At 45.2% G+C, this 19,300-nt stretch overlaps 1 protein-coding gene across 1 annotated transcript in view; it reads right to left on the bottom strand.

The window, feature by feature from the left end:
• VAT1L (vesicle amine transport 1 like) overlaps positions 1–16,805 on the bottom strand; it is a 191,572-nt gene extending 174,767 nt beyond the window's left edge. Inside the window, exon 1 of the mRNA XM_003820904.5 lies at positions 16,430–16,805. Coding sequence (XP_003820952.1) covers positions 16,430–16,662 — 233 coding nt within the window. The 5' untranslated portion in view covers positions 16,663–16,805. The remainder of the gene's footprint in view (positions 1–16,429) is intronic.
• Between the last annotated feature and the right edge of the window lie 2,495 nt (positions 16,806–19,300).

The raw sequence follows: 19,300 nt of genomic DNA, 5'->3' as shown, positions 1-19,300 counted from the left end.
AAAATGCTTAGGAAAATAGGCATTGATCTCAGAAAATCTTGGGCATAAATCTTCTTTTTTCTTTTTTGATTTGCTCAAGTGCCAGTTTTGTTATCTCAAGACTGTGGGAACAGACTGAGAGAAATTTGCTAGGAAAGAAAAAGCTCACAGTGACCAAAGCAAGGACAGTATTTATGCAAATCTCAGATGGCAGCTCTTATTTGAGAACAGCCAAAATTGTCTCAGAGAGGTCTTAGGATCCACCTGAAGAATCCACCTGTGTTCAATCAGAGGCTGGAAAGGGTATGTTGGGATGCTCAGACTCCCTTCCCACACTGCTGGCTCGTGGCTCTTGACACTGGTCCCCTTGGTGACCAGTTCCACATAACCCTGTCCACCCTCTCTAACCACTATTTTAAGATAAGCAAGCCACTGCAGCCACGGGAGACATACGTAGTTTTCCGACCCATCTGATTTTATTCATAATCTACCACTTTACATTAGTAGTGCTGTCGCTGCCCCACTGAGATCCCTTTGTCCATAACATATGCTGGGAGGAAACTGGGAGAAAAAAGTTCTCTTTGCAGTGGGACTTGCTAAATTTGTACACGGCTGCTGGAGCTAAAGACCACCGCCTTTTCCAGCCTCAAGAAGGAAGCTCATTGTAGCAGGAGCACAAGATGCCAACTCATGAGGAGAGAGAGGAAAAAAGATGGAAGGGGAAGGAGAGGGGAAAGCGTAGAATCCCAGGGACAAACTCATCATGATGGCCAGCATGGCTGAAATAAGGACAGAGAGGAGGGAGGAAGTGACTTGGCAGTGATGATGAGGGTAATATAGCCTGGGATACAGTTGTACAAGTTCTTTGTTTCTACCGTGTCTGGGAAAAGAAATACATTCAGATCATATGCCCAAATTGGTATTCAAAACACACCTCAGTAGTATTTCCAACACAGAACAAAACGGCCAGGAGACATATTGAGAATCTAAATGTCTAGAGCCAGTTTTCAGCAGAAACAGAAAAGCCAGGTCCGAAAGGGTCCAAAACAAGCACTCCTTGATGCTGAGACTAACTCTTTTGACTTTTGAGACCTGGAGTTATTTACTCTCAGCCCCTCCTCGGGACACAGCAGGAGGTATTTATTCTTAAGGTTCCTGTAAAGGTTAACATCTTTATGCTCCATGTTTGATGTTGACCAAGGCATTCACTTCAAACAGGTGTTCGGCAGTGACTGGTTGCATAGAACATTTAATGTCATCCAATTGAAATTCAACAGACCCCTCTGTGTTTTGGGGCTTGGCTAGGCACTAATGTCACAACAGTGACAATGACATCTCTGCCTTCCAGGACTCAGAGATCAACAAAGGAATGACTACACAGCATGACAGTTCCATAAGAGGAGGCTGTACAAGAGTCACGGCTAGCATAGAGAGGGTAGTTCTTAAATCACGTCACTGGGATCAGGTTCTTCTCACAGATAGTATCACTGAATGGGCGTGCCCCTTGTTCCTGTTCTCTCAGCCTCTCCAGCCCCATCTCAGCTCTCCACAGAGGGGAGAAGATAGAGTAATGATGGTTTGATTTCTTCTCGGAGCCAAAGACGGACAGGGTCCCAAAGGAGAAATAGTCCATTTTTCCTACAACGTGACAGCTATTTCCTAAGACATTACTGCTGATAAAAAGAATGTGTAGCCAGGCATGGTGGTTCACGCCTGTAATCCCAGCTCTTTGGGAGGCCCAGGCAGGCGGATCACGAGGTCAGGAAATCGAGACCATCCTGGCTAACACAGTGAAACCCCGTCTCTACTAAAAATACAAAAAATTAGCCGGGCGTGGTGGAGGGCGCCTGTAGTCCCAGCTACTCTGGAGACTGAGGCAGGAGAATGGCCTGAACCCAGGAGGTGGAGCTTGCAGTGAGCCGAGATCGCACCACTGCACTCCAGCCTGGGCAACAGAGCAAGACTCCATCTCAAAAAAAAAAAAAAAAAGAATGTCTAGTAAAATGGTTGTTTCAATAGGAACAAAAAAGGAGGTGAAGACTTGAATAGACATGTCCAATAGAACTTTCTGGAATGATGGAAATGTTCTGTCCCTGCTGCTCTCCAATATGGTAGCCACTTGGCCACATGTGGTATTGAACACTTGAAATGTAACTAGTGTGACTAAGGAACTGAACTTTTAGTTAAGTAATATTTAAGTGTAATGGATCCTAAGGAGGAGACAGTAGTAGCATCTCTACCCTATTATCTTCCCTGTAGACTATGAGCAACTTTAGGGCACAGGGCTTGTCTTAAAATCCACCTTTCAGTGTTCAGTGTTTAGCACAGGGCATATTAAAGGCTGGTAAACAATAATTTCTGCACTGAAGGTGTAAGTAGGAAAATACCTAGGAATGATTTGAGTCCTATTCTTTCTTCTCGCGAAAGAAATCATTGCTGGGCTGCTGGCCCTGCTGTGTCCACTGCTGTGATGGTGAGAAGGAAACTGAGAAAATCAAAGGCCTGCTTGATTGATGCGGCTCAAAAAAAAGCAAGGATTTACTCCTGGACGATTAAAGACTAGATATGAAGGGTGAATGAAGATTGCCAAGAAATGGCAAGAGCAAGGTTTCAAAGTCTGGAAGAGTTTGAACAGAGCAGGGGAGAGTTTGGAGGGAGCAGCGGCACTTCTGGGATGTACACAGGAAAAGAAAATGTTTGAGAAGTTTTGTCCGTGCCATGAACGGATGCAACTTTAGTGTGTGTGTGTGTGTGTGTGTGTGTGTGTTTGTGTTTGAGATGGGGTCTCGCTCTGTTGCCCATACTGGAGTGCAGTGGCACGATCTCGGCTCACTGTAACCTCTGCCTCCCGGGTTCAAGCAATTCCCTGCCTCAGCCTCCCAAGTAGCTGGGATTACAGGCGCCTGCCACCACACCTGGCTAATTTTTGTATTTTTAGTAGAGACGGGGTTTCACCATCTTGGCCAGGCTGGTCTTGAACTCCTGACCTTGTGCTCCATCCCCCCTCGGCCTCCCAAAGTGCTGGGATTACAGGCGTGGGCCACTGTGCCCTGGCAACTTTACTGTTTTCTAAGGGACTCAAGACTTTCATAGTGCTTTTCAATTATTTTGGAAGCTGGGTCTCCATTCAAGAACAAACAGGCCTAGCTATCTTAAGGATACAAAAGGAAAAAAGATGACTAGGAAAAGGAAAGAAAACTGCTAAAAATGCAAAAGGAAGTTGTGGAGTCTCCCACATGTGCTGCTGGCTGAGGAGAGATGCTGAGGCTCAAAGCGGTGGGAGGGTGAAAATTGCCTTTGCCATTCATTTCCTATGAAGTAGTAGTCCCAGAGACATGGACTGTCTGTCTCTCCTCCGGGGTCAGACAGAGAAGGCCTTCAAATGTGAAAGGACTGTTTCAGGAAGGTGGGCGCATGGATGGCTGCGTCATGCATCGTCGATTCCGGCTCCAAAACGTTGAGTCAGAGTTTATTATGAGGTCCCCAGTAGGAACAATTTTAGTGAGTTTAACTGAGCGGATAAAGGGAAACCAATTAGAAAATCATTCAGACCAATCATAGGTATGGTAGGTTTAATAGCTCCCCATTAGCTGATTGAACTAGGCGTAGCGTAGATAAATGAAAGGCATTTCTTTCTGATCCTAGATGAGAGATGCTATTTTTTTTTTTTTCAAATGAAAGTGTGTACTTTGATGGATAGTCTGCTCAAAGGTACAAGTGTGCCTGTGTTGGGAGGAGGGGTAGGAGTATGAAGAGTGCAGTCTGAAAGTCTCATCAGAGCTCCCTTGAATCATATGGCTCAGACTATCTGGGCCAGTGGGGCTGCCCCACAATCTGTTCATTTGCATGAAGGGCAGCTATGTATTCTGGGAACAATAACAAACCTCATCCTAACTGTAAAGTGAGTTGGAGAATACAGGCCTGGATGAGGGCGTATTAGCTCAAACCACGAAAGGCTGGATTTTGAGTGTGTTAGTTTCTTACTGCAGAACGTTCTTTTCAGTTATTACTGATTGTTGTTTTTCTGCTTGGGAATTTCCTGTGTAGGACAAAGCAGTGAAAAGTATGGGCTTTGGGAGAAAACGTAATCCTGTTTTGAAGCTAGGGTCTCTGTAGGTTGCGTGAAGGTTAGTAAGCAAATTTCTTCACGGGTAGGATGCTTGGTATCACAGGGATCACCGTAAAACACTTAGCATAGAGCTTGTGGAACTTGGAAAGTACCCAAAAAAGGCTACTATGGGGCCAGGGGCGGTGGTTCACGCTTGTAACCCCAGCAATTTGGTAGGTCAAGGTGGGCAGATCAGCTGAGGTCAGGAGTTCGAGACCAGCCTGACCAACATGGCAAAACCCCATCTCTACTAAAAATACAAAAATTAACCAGTTGTGGTGGCACATGCCTGTAATCCCAGCTACTCGGGAGGCTGAGGCAGGAGAATTGCTTGAACCTAGGAGGCGGAGTTTGCAGTGAACCGAGATCGCACCAGTGGGCTCCAGCCTGGGCAACAGAGTGAGACTCTGTCTCAAAAAAACAAGAACAAAAGGCTATTACGATAATAGTGAAATATAATTAATGTATTTTTCCTATTAACTCCAAACAGTGGGAGCGTTAAATATACAAGGTAGCATGTGCTGCTTTGTAACCTGCACTGGGGGGATAATGTGCCACAGCGCAGGCAGGGAGCCTGACTTTCTATCTGGAACAGGGAGAAAATGGGGACATATTCTGGGTGGCTTTAGTGTATGGCAGTGGGAAAAGAACAAGGCAATAGGAAAGGTTCAGGATCATTTGGGCAACCAGGAGAACTGTGTTTCTGAGTACCTGTGCAACACCTTCTAGGCAACCCTTGAAACTCTCTGTGGGTACTGAAGGGTGCAGTTTGGGAGGCCTGATACCTATGAAGGGTAGGGACAGAGTCGTGGAAATAGGGTTTATGATTTTAACATCCAGGTTGGTCAGCCTTAGAGTCCCCAGGTATACCTGATAATCCCATGTATTGCAGGGATGCTTGAGTGATTGCTCATGGAATAACAGTCATTGGGCCTGCATGGCAGGTTCTCTCTAAGAGCTTTGGTCTGCGGCACTCGATGAAGCCAGATGTCAACAAGGAGAAAATTGGAGAGCATCGTGAGAACTCAGAGACCCACATTTCCCAGGCTGGGGAAAGTCATTATTCATTTCTTCTTCCAAGAGAATAGATTGTGTTGAGGAGAAGTAAAACTCCTGAAAATATAGTCCTATGAAAACATAGTTTGGTATTCTTCCAGGTTCTCACTCACAGATCTGCACGCGAGAGGCCTTAGGAGAGATTTAGCTTCTTGTAGGAGAAAGCTGAGATGAGGAAGGGAAGCTTGAGCCCCACTGACCAGGAATGGCCACTGTTTGTATTAGGAAGGTCATGTTTACTAGAAAGTCAGTAATATATTTACCCATTCTCCAGACTTATTGAGTGCCTACTGTGAAACAAGCACCATGCTTGGCATCATGTTAACTGATCACAGAGAAAATTCCTAGAATTTCCAAGATGACCAAAAAGATCTACAAGATGATGGGCCTCAAAGTTGAAAATATGTGTTATTTAATGTGACTTAATAACTGTGGTGAGAAAGGTACAATCACAGGAGAGGGAATGGACCTGACTTCTCCAGTTCCCCTCCGATTCTTCACTTTTTACTGGATGAAGAAGAGTCTCACATCCACTCATGATGGCTGCCATTTAACATAGTCCCATGTGTTCCTTATCCCCCGCTTTCTGGTAATTGCTCTCCATTCCTTTTGGAGTATTTACCCTCTCCTTTTCCCCCAACACACACACACACACACACACACACACACACACACACACACACACACACCCCCATGTATTCCAGTGGGGCTGTCAGACATGATGCTTACATTCTTTTAGACCAAGGTAAGAGAGCATGAGGCACAGGTGTGGTCAATCACAGCTCCTCATTTTCTTAAGCCAGAGAGAGAAAGAGGAGAGAGAAGGAGGCAGTGGAGAGGAAAAGAGATGGAGAAAGTGGGAGGGAGAAAGGGGGAAAGATGGAGGGAAAAGAAGGGAAGGAGAGAGACAGAGAAAGAGGGAGGGGGAGGGAGGGAGAGATAGAGGGAGAGACAAGGAGAGGAGGAGGAGGACCGGGAGAGGAAGAGAGGGAGAGAGATCTCCAGGGGCTGGTATGTGATTTGCAAAGGACCAATCAAAGTCCTTCCTTAATACATGAAAACTGGGAGAAAAAAGTTCTCTTTGCACTGGGGCTTGCTAAATTTTTACACGGCAGCTGCAGCTAATGACCACCACCTTTTCCAGCCTCGGGAAGGAAGCTCATTGCAGCAGGAGTACATGAAGCTAACTTATGAGGAGAGAGGATGAAAGATGGAAGGGGAAGGAGAGGAGAAAGCCTAGAATCCCAGGGACAAATTCATCATGATGGCCAGCAGGGCTGAAATAACGAGAGAGGGGAGGGAGTAAGGGGGTGGCCTTCCCGCCCTCTGAAGATCTCTAAGCTTGGTCCAGTTTCTAGCACACAGTAGAAGCACAGTGTATTTTGGTTCCATTTCCTCGCTTGTCCCTTCAGGAATTCCTCTTGATCTTCTTGTATATGTCATGACACAGTGGCATATCCCGTTTGAGCTACTTTTGATGTCAGGGTTTTGTGGTCTTTGGCGGATACAGGTGGAGTCTGAATGAGGGACTCCATTCAGAAAACTTTATGAAGCACAGAGGGACTTTTGAATGTCCTATTTCTTTGTACCTCCTCCCCACCATTAATATCTATCAAACACATCTTATATGGCACACACACTTCATTTATTCATTCATTCAACAAATATGAAATGTATCAACATCCTTGCTAGGCACTTTAGCTGCATTATCTTCTTCTTTCCCCACACAAAAACTTTTACCCCATACATGCTATTATTATATCCATATTACAGATGAGCAAACTGAGGTTTCAAAAGACTTAATCATTTTTCCAAGGTTATACAGGTTGCTAAAATTGTTAGAGCTAGGATTTGAATTCAAGCTTGTTTTAGTTCACACATTAACTACTTTATAACCAAGAAGCATACTGCCTCTCATCTGGCTTGGGTGTATGGCTAGTGCCAGGTTAAGAAAGGAATCACTGTCATCCCTGGCTCAGAAGATAATTATCCTGCATTAGGCTCTGGGGACCACAGTTATTTAGAGAAGTCAGGAGTGAGAGGACCCAATGCTTTGGCTTTGGGTTCTGTTTGGTGAAGCATTGTTTAGCATGTCCCTGGCTCCAGGAAAATTCTGGGGATGAGACCTCAGGGGTCATTGACAGGAGACTGAGGACAGATGCTGACGGCATGCTCTCATCAGGAAAATATCATGTTCAAAGATAAAACAGCTTCTTTCACTGAAACATCTATTTTGTCTCCTGGGCCTTCAGACATAAAATTCACTCATTTTCATACCATGGCTCCAACCAATTTTCTGTATGAGATCACACACAGAGGAATCAAACTAATTTCAGATTACATGCTCGCCGCCCTTTCCTGTGAAGAGTCTCTTCTTCTTTCTAATTACACTTTTTCTTCTGTGACAAATGCCAAGATGTCCAAAAGGCTCTCTCTTAGGAAAAGGAAGTCCCAGGAGCTTGGAGGTTATCGGGGCACTATTTCTTCATGCCTGGGTGAGCTCTGCTGTCAGTGTTGAGTGTCAGTGATGTGTCCAAAGCATGGGATTTGACTCCTTTGAATGAGAGTGCTCCAGAGGCTGGATTGTCTATATACACCCAGCTAGCAAAGCTAGCTCCAGAGGCTGGATTGTCTATATACACCCAGCTAGCAAAGAAATCCCTGCAGCAACCCATGGGTGGGGATGCAGGGGGCTGGTGGGAGGGCAGCAATAGATCAGTCCAAATCCATTCCCAACCCTGGAAGTTGGGTGGCTTTGAAAGCCAGCATCCTAAAAAAAGAAAAATTGCTGGGCGCGGTGGCTCACGCCTGTAATCCCAGCACTTTGGGAGGCTAAGGCAGGCGGATCACCTGAGGTCAGGAGTTTGAGCCCAGCCTGGCCAACATGGTGAAATCTGTCTCTGCTAAAAATACAAAAATTAGCCGGGTGTGGTGGTGCATGCCTGTAATCCCAGCTACTCAGGAGGCTGAGGCAGGAAAATCACTTGAACCTGGGAGGCGCAGGTTGCAGTGAGCCAAGATAGCGCCATTGCACTCCAGCCTGGGTGATAGAGCGAGACCCCATCTCAAAAAAAAAAAAAGATTTAAGGGTACAAGTGCAGTTTTGTTGCGTGGATATACTATGTAATGGTGAAATCCGGGCCTTTAGTGCACCCACTGCCCCAGTAGTGACCACTGTACCATTAGGCAATTTTCAACCCTCATCTTCCACCCACCCTCACACCTTTTAGAGCCTCCAGTGTCTATTATTCTACTCAGTGTGTACCATGACCATGGGTACCCACTTCTAAGTGAGAACGTGCCAGATTGGACTTTCTGTTTCTGAGTTATTTCCCTTTGGATTACAGCCTTCATCTCCATCTATGTTTCTGCAAAAGACATGATTTCATTCCATTTTGTAGAAAAGCCAGCATCCTACTCCGTGCTGGCAATGTAGTTTAGTGTGAGAACCGCTAGGCAAGAAAACAAGAGATGGCAATTCATGTCCCAGTTCTGTATGTAAAAGCCCAAGTCATTTAGGAAGAAACACAACCTTTATTGAGTGCCCACCATGTGCCAGGCACCGTCAAGACTTCTACAGACACTCAGCTAGTCTTTGTAACAATAAGTAAAAGTGCGTATCATTAACAAAGTGAGGAAGTAGATAAGTTGAAAGTGCTATTTGCTTAAGATCACACAACCACAGTGAGGTAGAGTTAGGATCTGAACCCAAATCGATTGTAGCTTCTCACTATTTCCACTCCATTCCTGAGTCCCAGCTTCCTCTCCTAGAAAACATGGATGATAATTTCAGTGACACCTACCCCATGGGGTGTTGAAGATCAGATGAAAAGCTGAGGTACATAGTAGGCTTTGTCACTGCAAAGATGCTGCAGATGGATGGTAGGGTGGGTGTAATAATCAGTCCCCATTCCCTTTGCGCATCATCAGCTACCTGCCATTGGTTTCTCACTGGTCCCTATATAGTTGAGATCTGGCTGCTGTTCATGGAAACCTAGTATATGTCGAATGTTCTATAAGGTTGTATCTCCATTTTGTAAGTAAAGCAAATAAGACTTAGAGAGCTAAGCAACTGGCCAGGTGTGGTGCCTCATGCCTGTAAATCCCAGCACTTTGGGAGGCCGAGGCGGGCAGATCACCTGAGGTCAGGAATTCGAGACCAGCCTGGCCAACATGGCGAAACCCTGTCTCTACTAAAAATATAAAAACTAGCTGGGCGTGGTGGCAGGCACCTGTAATCCCAGCTACTTGGGAGGCTGAGGCAGGAGAATCACTTGAACTTGGTAGGCGGAGGTTGCAGTGAGCTGAAATTGCGCCACTGCACTCCAGCCTGAGCGATAGTGCAAAACTCTGTCTCAAATGAAAAAAAAAAAAAAAAAAAAAGAGAAAAAAGGGAGCTAAGCGACTTGCTCAAACACAAATGGTTAATAAAGGGCAAAGCAAAATTTTAACCCATGTCTGCCTGAAACCAGAGCCCCAGCACTTTCCAAAGGATAGGCAGCTTCCTCCCCGTCTGCGCTGATTCCCTACTAATGCTAGTTGACCAACTTGGTGGAATGAATGAATCTTTTCTGAATGGATCCATCCACCTTCATTCCTGCTCTTCCTTCAGGCTCTTCCTTTTGATCCCAGGTTATTTTTAATTCCATAGTTTCGACCCCCCAAAAGGTTTAATCCTGGGGAAATACCTACTACAAACAAGCCATCAGAATTATGACAACAGTGTTGGTTTTTAGCAAATTAAAATGTTCTAAATGGCACATTTTAGCTATTTGTTATTAAGCTGTTAATAAGCTGTTAAGCTATTTGCCATTTACTTCGCTTTTATTTTCTGAAATTATTTCTACTTGGATGAATCCTATTTCATGTAAAATATTAAAACAAATCTTAATTTCTCAATCTTCCCCCCCCCCCACACTGTAAATTCTACCAATTATTGCTTCCATTAGTGAGGTTATTCTTTGGTGGCTATTATTTTTTTAGCAGCAGAATGGAAAAAATGGGAAGACAGAAGTATGTGAAGATACAGATTGAGGGAGAGGGGACACAAAATGGAGAGAAAAGACAAAGGCTTCTCTACTGATAGATCAAAATATTCTCAGGGGGCAAGATGCTAAGTATAAACAGTGGGTTCAAATGATGGGGTCAAAACATATTTCTTTGTTCTCATGAGATAGAAGAATCACTGATTCTAGGTTTCCTTTCCTCTTCAAATCGCCAGAAAAGCAAGAAGCCCATTTCATTATTGGATAAAGAGCAGATATTGTCACCATCCCCAGTCCTCATCAGCAAGGACTCAGTTGATGAGAGAATGCAAATTTCATTAAATAAAAATGACCCCTGAGCTAGCACTTCCATGTTCTCATCATCAAATGAGCCTTAAATATGACTCAGCATGGAGTCATCCTTTCCTGTCAAATCCTGATGCTTCCATCCAATACAGACTGATTCAGAACATATTATTCCAATCTCCATGTCAGAGTGGCTCCTGGCTTGGCATTAGAAACCCTCTGAGCAACATCTTAGTTTTACAAACATCTTAACCTCATGGACACCACTTGTTTATTTTGAATAAACACAGGGAATATCATGTTGGCCACCTTTCATTGCATCAACCTTACTGGTGACAGTTTAATGCTCTGTTGTTTGGGGATAACTTATACTTGGTTTGCCAATGTAGCAATGGCCTGATCAAGGTAAAGGAGGCAGAGGGAGGAACTCCAATATCTTTAGTGGTTCAAGGAGTGGTGATTGTGATTGTGTTTAATCAGCATGGGTGTTCTGGGTCAACAGTCATAGTAACTCCATCTAGATGGATCCCCCAAAGCATCCCACATACTGTATCTCACAAGAGTAGACGAAATGGATGTGGTGCATAAACATAATGGCCGTTTTGGGGTGGGAGGCAGGATAGTACTGTGCAATTTTGAATTTTAGCAGTTGTATTTCAAATCAGTCAAATACATTCATGGCTCTTTCTCTGTATTTCTGTCTGTGTGCCCGTCTGCCTCTCTGTGTCTCTTGATCTCTCATGATTTGTGTGTGTCTCTCTCTCTTTCTCTTTTATGTCTTTGTCACTGTGTCTGTCTGATTCTCCAAAATGCAAAGAGCCATTTCGGTTTTAGGCACACTTGGGTTTTCACATGGCTCTTCCACTTAGCAGTCTGTGATCCTGATGTGTCTGTGAATGTCAGTTTCCTCATCTTTAATTGGAGATGGCAATACTGATTTTGTTGAGTTGTCATTAGGATGAAATGAAACAAAGAGTGTATCGCAGCCAACTCAGTTCCTGGCTCATAACAACTGGTCAATACATGTTTGTTCCTTCCCTATCTCCAATTTACTATACCCTCGCGACATATTAGAATTCCACCAATCTGGTAGCTTTCTTCTGATGTGGCCTGCCCTCAGCCCATTTTCAGATCAGCCAATGGAACCATGACTGGCTGGAACCATTTTTCATCCACTTGGTCTCTTTCCAGCAGTTTCATGTAGCCTCTTGGTGTAAATCACTCTGGGAAAATAAATGTCCCTAATCCATTAGTGCCCTTCTACTGCAAGCCAACTTGAACCACAAACCAGACAAGGTTTGTTAATGGCCACTTAAATACATTCCTGCAGCCCAACCTGGAGACCCTCTGCCAGCCTAAAATCCTAGCAGCCCCTGTCTAAGAGACACTCAACTGTGACAAGACTGATAGCAGCAAAGGCACAGTTCTGACTTGTATCAGTTAGGGGCGAACCATACACCTTGGTTTGCCTAAGACAGTTCCAGTTTATGATTGTAGCTTCTCCTATGTAGGAGTAATTATAAATAGTGCCCCTTTTGCTTTCAGAAGAGGTTCAGTTTGTTTGAAACCAGCCTGAGCAACATAGACTCTGTCTCGACAAAAAATAAATTAAAAAAAAATTAGCTGGGCACGGTGGCACATGCCTGTGGTCCCAGCTATGCAGGAAGTCAAGGTAGGAGGATCACTTGAGCCAGGGAGATCAAGGTGGCAGTGAACCATGATCACACCAATGCACTTCACCTTGGGTGACAGAGCAAGACCCTGTCTCAAAATATAAGAGTTCCAGTTTGAATAATAAACTATATAAGTATCTATGGCAACCAAAAGTAAAAGTTTAGATAATAATGGTTACCATTTTTTGACTACTTGCTATGCCTGTCTCAAAATACAAGAGTTCCAGTTTGAATAATAAACTAAAGTTTCTACGGCAACCAAAAGTAAAAGTTTAGATAATAATGGTTATCATTTTTTGACTGCTTGCTAAGCACCAGGCATCCTTATAAAGGTCTTTGTATATGGCATGTCATTTAAGCTTCATTACAACACTATGAAGGGGGATGCTATTATAAAATGGATGCTCCATTTTATAGTCCGGGAAACAGAAGTTTGTTAACATGTTTTTAACAACAACATGGCCAAGGCCAACCAGAAGGCATGGTTTGTACCTCACCCAGATCCTGTCTATGGGCAGGTGCCCATCCCCAAACTGCTGGAAGTGTTGGATGCTCAAGCCTCAGAGACATCCCTTTCCCTAGAGAATTTTGCTCAGTCAAATAGAAGCCACTTCTGCTTGAGAGGCTCAATGTCCCCACTTAGGAAGTAGCCCACAGCCAATGACACACAAGGCTCCCTCTGTTCCATGCTTCAAGGTGGGACTGACTCTGCAGTGGGATCCAGCTAAGACCACATCTTTGTTTAACTCCTTCCTCTTCCCTAGCCTGCTTCCCTTGCTCCCATAGTTCTGAAAGCACACTTTCAATAAACCACCTGAAAAAGGATCCCTGCGTCAGGCTCTGCCTCCAAGGAGCCAGACCTAAGACATCCAGTTAGCAAGTATCAGAGCTGGGACTCATGTCTAGGAAGCTCTCTTAATCACTAAGCAGATGTGACATGATATTGCCTATATTATATACATGATTAAAATGATGGCCTCCAAGTTGTAGGTCACCAAGCAGCATATATCACATTGGTTTAGATATGGCAACAATGACAGTTACAACGAATCCTACTTATTGAATGCTGACAACACGGCAGTGTCTTTCTTGCATCTGATCCTTTCAACAATACCATGAGGTTCATTTTATTATCCCCACTTTGCAGATAATGTATGGGAAGTTTGGAGACACTGAGACACATCCCCCAGGGGCATATGGATAGGAAGAGATGAGGCTTAAGCTTATATTCAAGTCCCTCTCTCTTCAAGGGCCACATGCTTTTTCCACCTGGTCACTTAAACCTCTTGTTGCATAAAGTATTCCATGAATATTTGGTGAAATCGATCTGCCATCAAAACTGACATTTTAAAAAACAATTTAGACAGAAGACTCTGCTATCATTCCAACCCTGACCCCAGCAACAGTTCTTTTTGAGCTGCATTTGACCAAAATGTCTCTACTTTCTGGAGAAAGCCATACTACTTTGGAAATAGCTAGAGAATATTCTCTTAAGCCAGACACAAAAAGAGCAAAGGAACCATCTTCGGTGGAGAAAGGAAAGAAAGTGAGACTACATGCTAAGAGGGGAATCACATGTGCTAAGGCTTTTCCACCAAGGGAGACAAAATGGAATAAAAGGAAAACAGCAAAAATTTAAGGAGAATTAGATTCAAATCCTAAGTCTACTATTGTGTGATGTTTTTGGCAAATTACTCAATGTTTCCAAGCCTCAATTTGCTCTTCTATTCTGTAGGAAAAATACCCATCTCATTGGCCCATTAATGAAAAAGGGTCAATGATATAAAATAGATATTTCTTCCTGCCTCATCTCTTCCATTTTCATAAAATTCATAGCCAACTTGTAACGTCATTCCAGGTCTAACTAATACTGGTTCAAATGGACTATGCTTTATTCCAAGCAAAAAGCATATCCTATTATGACAAAAAGGTTTCTATTAAAAATAGAGAGCAGATAAAAGGGAGACCATCATCCAGGAAGCCATCGGCTGATTCATAAAAATACAGAATGAGTCATCCTGTATCCCAAGGCTGAAACTTATAATCAATGGTCACGTCTGGCCAGCCAATCCCAGCCCAGAGGAGAAGGAGCTGCCCAGTGGGCCATTTTTACAAGCCTATTACAATCCTTCCTTGTAAAACCATTAACTCTGCTTCCAGCTTGGTGAAAGGAAAATCAATCTGGGCTGTTTGCAACACTGTATTCCAAATGTACCTGCAGCCTGGTTGGCTTTCTGAACAACTAGGGTGGGGGAAGTGCAGTGATTTCTGTGTGTGTGTGTGTGTGTGTGTGTAGCTCCACTGAAGAACAGGCTTTCACATTTGGCTTTGAAAATCAATCTCTTGGCCTTCATCTTGACATTTATTATTTCAAAATGCTTCAGTTCCTATCAGCAATTATGCAGTTAACATAAGACTGGAAAACACAGAACTATGTGTACTGCAGATGATGCTCTTTCCTTTAAAAAGTAGTTTTATCATTTTCACTCTCTGAATATGTACTCTAGAATCCTAGAATCCCATCCTCAATTTGGATGAAGGGTCATAAATTACATACGCATACATATGCAACTGTATATATAATTGTATATATGTATATGCACATATATGCATAGGTGTGTGTATACAGGTAATTTTTTTTTGATGAAGTGGTTAAGGAAGGAGAGTTCTAAATGCATGGTTTTAATTGTACTAAGCAAAAGCTCTTCCACCAGCAAGTAAAGAAAAATAATGACCCAACAATCCTCCTCCGAGCTCTTTCCTCAATCCATTCATTCAGCGATAACTTATTTAGGATGTGCAGTGTGCCAAACAGTGTGGGGTGGGGAAGTGGGCTGGTATTTGGGGATTTAGCTGCGAAAGGGCAGATATAAGCTCTCCTTCTGGGATCAAACAACTTGGTTCAATAAGAGTTCATTGTATAGGATCCCCCGGTTTGCAAAAGCCTCTTCCCTTACCCTGAATTCCCCACAGAGACCCACGAGTCGTGTTCAGAGTCAAACCTGACCAGCTGCATATATGAGCAGCAAGGCAGGGATCAGCGGCTGCTTCTCCCACTAGCTGCTTTCTAATCTGGCTGATGAAACCTGCGTCTGTTCTCAAGGTGGTGAACGGGAGGGGACTCTCGTTTGCATTTCTCGTGCCTCTAGAGAGGTCCAGATATTGGGTTTCTGATCTAACCTAGGAGCTCGTGAGCTGGCTGCTGCTTTGGAGAGCAGTATGTACTGGGGGGCTCTAGAAAACAGATGGGAAGGAATAGGCTCGTCTCACCGTGATTAATAGCAAGTTCCCCTTACAAGTTTAACATGCAAACCTAGTGTTGGGTCCAGTCCGCCTCTGCTGGGTAAGCTCTTCCCAGAACTTCAGGGAAATTACAGTGCCCGCACACAGAGAGGCTTAAACTCTCCCCGGGAATTTCAGCTGAGCGTGAGGGCCTGGAGAAGTTCCCCCAGGGGGAATGGGGAATAGAGGGCAGCTTAGAGAGCTGAGCTTCTTCTGAGATGGGAGCAGGAATTCCGGGGAGACTGATCAGGGTTTTTTCCCCTCTCGGAGAAACAGAGGATGGAGAGGGATATGGAGGGGGTTGCGCTGCAGCCCTGGTCTCCACCCTCACCAAGCTTGGGTGCAAGGTAGCGACCCTCTTCCTTCCTAATTCCTTTCCCCGTCAGGCTACGGGGAAGAAAGTGTGCAGGAGGCGGGATCCAGCCCTGCACCCTGTCCCAGGCCCTTCAGGACAACAACATAGAGGTGAAAAAAGATCATGTATGAAATTCTCGGCCAAGCCACTTAGTGGCAGCTGACTGATCTTGGGCAAATCACTCATTCTCTCTGAGCGGCGGCTTTCTTACCTGTAAACGGATCATGATGGCACCTGACTCATTAGGTCCCAGGAAGTATTAAATAAGATCGCATGTGTAAAACTACCAACGGCGGCTGGCACACAGTGGGCTTGCGGTTCTTAATACATATATTTTTAATTCTGTTAAGCATCAACCCCCCCTGTGCGAAAGCTGAGTTGTCCTCTCAGACGGAGAACTCCCGTAGCGCAATCTTTCAGACCTGGGGTGCCTGGGCGCCAGCATTCTCCCCGCGCCCAGGAGCTCACATTCTCCTCCCGTCACCCCTAGATCTGGCTTGGGGAGGCCGCCCCTCTGCATCCTCCCCAGCTTTGGCCCGGGGAGGCTCTGAGACCCGGGTGAGGGCGCGGAGGGGGTGCGCGCGGCGGTTCTACCCGGGCAGCATCCCAGCCGCAGCTTTCCCACCCCCTCCCCAGCGCCCAGCGCGCAAAAAGAGAGAAAGCGAGAAAGGCGCGGATACTGGACCAGGCTTTGACGCGGATCTTGAGCTCGCCGTCCTGAGGCTCGGGCATGGCCTTCCTGGAGAGCCGCAGCTTGTTGAGCCCCCCGAAGCCGGCCAGCACCACCGCGCGCATCTCCTGGGCGTCCCCGAGGCGGTGCGAGCCGTCGCCGCCGCCGCCCTCCGCCGGCTCCTTGCCTGCCTCCTTCTCGATCATTTGCTCCGTCTCCTCCGCCTTCTCCACGCCTTCCTTGGCCATGGCGCTCGAGGGCGCGGGGCGCACGGGCTGCGGTGGCTGCGGCGCTGGAGGACTGGGGCTCCTCTCCCGCGGGTTCCTCCTGTTGAATGTGGGATGCTCGGCTGTGCAATGGCTGCAGCCTCTGCGAGCGCCGCCGCGGTCCACAGCCTCCGCCGTAATCCTCACAAGAGCGGTGCCGTAAGCGTTTCACCCCCGCCCCACCCTTCTTTCCTGTCCCAACGAAGCCTCAACTCCAGTTCCTGAAATAGTCCCAAATTAGGGTCGGGATCGCGGCCCTAAACCCAAATTTGCCGAAGATCTGTGACTAAAACGAGCCTAGAGAGACCACCTTGTCATCCCCCTTCCTGTGGGCCCAGTACTTGGTTATATACGGCACAGGCTCGTGTGCCTTGAAATGGACCGAGACTAATGTCTGGGCCTGGAGGATGCCTTCCCGCGACAAGGTTGCCCTCTCTCCCTCCCATCTTCGAGGCTGGGCGGGATAGTCGGGAAATTGGGTCGTTTCTCAAACAGCCAGTTTTGGGTGGAAGGGCAGAGGTTTGGGAAGCAGGGAACTAGAGATCCCGCTCACTGCCCTGAAGAGTCCAGTGCAGGGTCTTTTCACTCCAGACCTGCAGGGTCAGCCGGGATGCTCTTTGCTGGGTATCACCAGGGGCTTCCTTACGACGGCGAATTCTCACCACCCACACCATTTCGGGCTATTAAAGAGGCTTCAGACAAGAATCCTGTACCAGAAAGGATCCTGTTCATGTTCTGATCCCCGGAAGACCAATGTGTACCCGCTCCCCAACATGCATGCACATACACAGAGTAGTAACTGGCGTTTTGTTTTGTTATCAGGCTCTTTGAGGAAAACAGCTCATAGAAAAACTTGGATTTTCTGAAATAAAATAATGGGGAAGGAGGTGGTTTTCCTAGGGGCAGTTTAAGGAAAGAGACGCAGTTGAGGAAGTAGGTCTATATTCTATTATAGTTGCTCTTGCCATTGCCAGCCTTGAGATCTTGGGCAACTCATTCAACCTTCCTGAGCCTCAACACGCTCATCTATAAATTGGGTACATTGATTTTTTTTTCTGTATTGTGTGAAGTGCTGGGGTGGATATGATTTCAGTGAGACATGGTCCTTATATTGGAAAAGGTCAATTTCAGAGCATGAGGCAGGAAGGACACGGTCAACAAATGTGGTACAATGAATGATGTAAGTGCTGCCTCTTTTCTCCCCCCATTCTTCCTGTGCCTCACTGCTTTAAATGCCCTGGTCTTCTATTCCTTAAAAAAAAAAAAAAAAGACAATTGCCATTTTCCCTCCTTCCACAGGGTTCTGCACCTGCTGTCCCCTTGGCTTGGGGTATGTGTTCCATCTCCTTTATCTGGTGTTAACTCCTACTTCGTTCTCACCTCAAGGGTCCATTCCTTTTGGGAGGCACTCCAACGTCCAGATTGGTATCCTCCCTGACTATAGACACTTATGTCCCTTTGTAGCCAACTTTTATATGTTTACCTAATAATATCTGTTTCCTTTATCCAACTGTGAACTTCATGTGAGCAGGAGCTATTTCTACTTTTATCCAGCATGGTTTTCCCAGGGCTTAATACATGATTGGTACATAGTAGAATATGCACAGAGGCAGCCTGTTGAAAAACTGGTCCAGAGAGTTGGAGAAGTTCTCATGGAGGAGGGAACATTTGGGCTAGACCTTGAAGGATAAGGCAGGTTCTTCTGGCAGAAAAGGTCACAAGCTCATTCAAATACACAGAAAGGTAACAGGTAAAAGGGCTTTTGAGATTCTGGTTTGTTCTATGTAGGCAGAACATTGGCTGTATTTAGCAATCATTGGAGATGAGGCTGAAGGGTTGATTGGGACCAGCTTTTGAAAGTTCTCACATACCAGGTTATAAAATTTAAGACATAATCACAGAGGCAATTGGTGCCATAAAGGCTTAGAAAACAAAAACATGGGAAGAGCATTACCAGAACTGCATTTTAGGATAATAACTTTGACAGTAAGTGGGTGATGGATTAGATGATAGAGTTACTGGAAGCATCGAGATCAGTTAGAGACTAAGTGCAGGCAAAAAAAAAAAAAAAAAAAAAAAAAAAAATCCCCAAAAAGAAACAAAACAAATGAGAATGGTCCCAACTGAGGCAATGGCTGTGGGATGGAAGGAAGAGGGCTAAAAGAAGCCTGAATAGGGCTTGGTTAGTGAATTGAACATTTTATTGTGAATCCAATTGTCCAAATTGTTTGTCTTGTTTACATTGTGAGATACAGTGTTTAGGCTGGATTCTATCCTGAAACAAGAATTTGAACACCCGTCGTTTATTTTGGAAGTAATCCCAGGAAGCTCTGGCTGGGAAGTAGGAAAGTGAGACAGAAAATTGATACTACCCAAAATAAGATGTATTAATAAGCAGATTACCGCAGTGGACAATTAGAGCTCAAACCCGCAGGGGACATTTGAGAGACAGTGTAGAACAAGTCTCAGAGTTGTCTCACCCAAGGAGTGAGGACATAGGTATTTATTCACTAAAGTCTATGCTTGATTGGTCAAGAACTGTTCCTGGAATTGTTAACTCCTTGACATTTCCATCCTGTCCCATGTACTTGGGCTGAGAGGATCCCCAGGCAGAGAAGTG

This window comes from Pan paniscus, chromosome 18 (genome assembly GCF_029289425.2).
Source record: "Pan paniscus chromosome 18, NHGRI_mPanPan1-v2.0_pri, whole genome shotgun sequence".
In the NCBI taxonomy this organism is placed as follows: Eukaryota; Metazoa; Chordata; class Mammalia; order Primates; family Hominidae; genus Pan; species Pan paniscus.
Note: the sequence above shows the minus strand (reverse complement) of the source record. Positions and strands in the feature narration are given on the sequence as shown.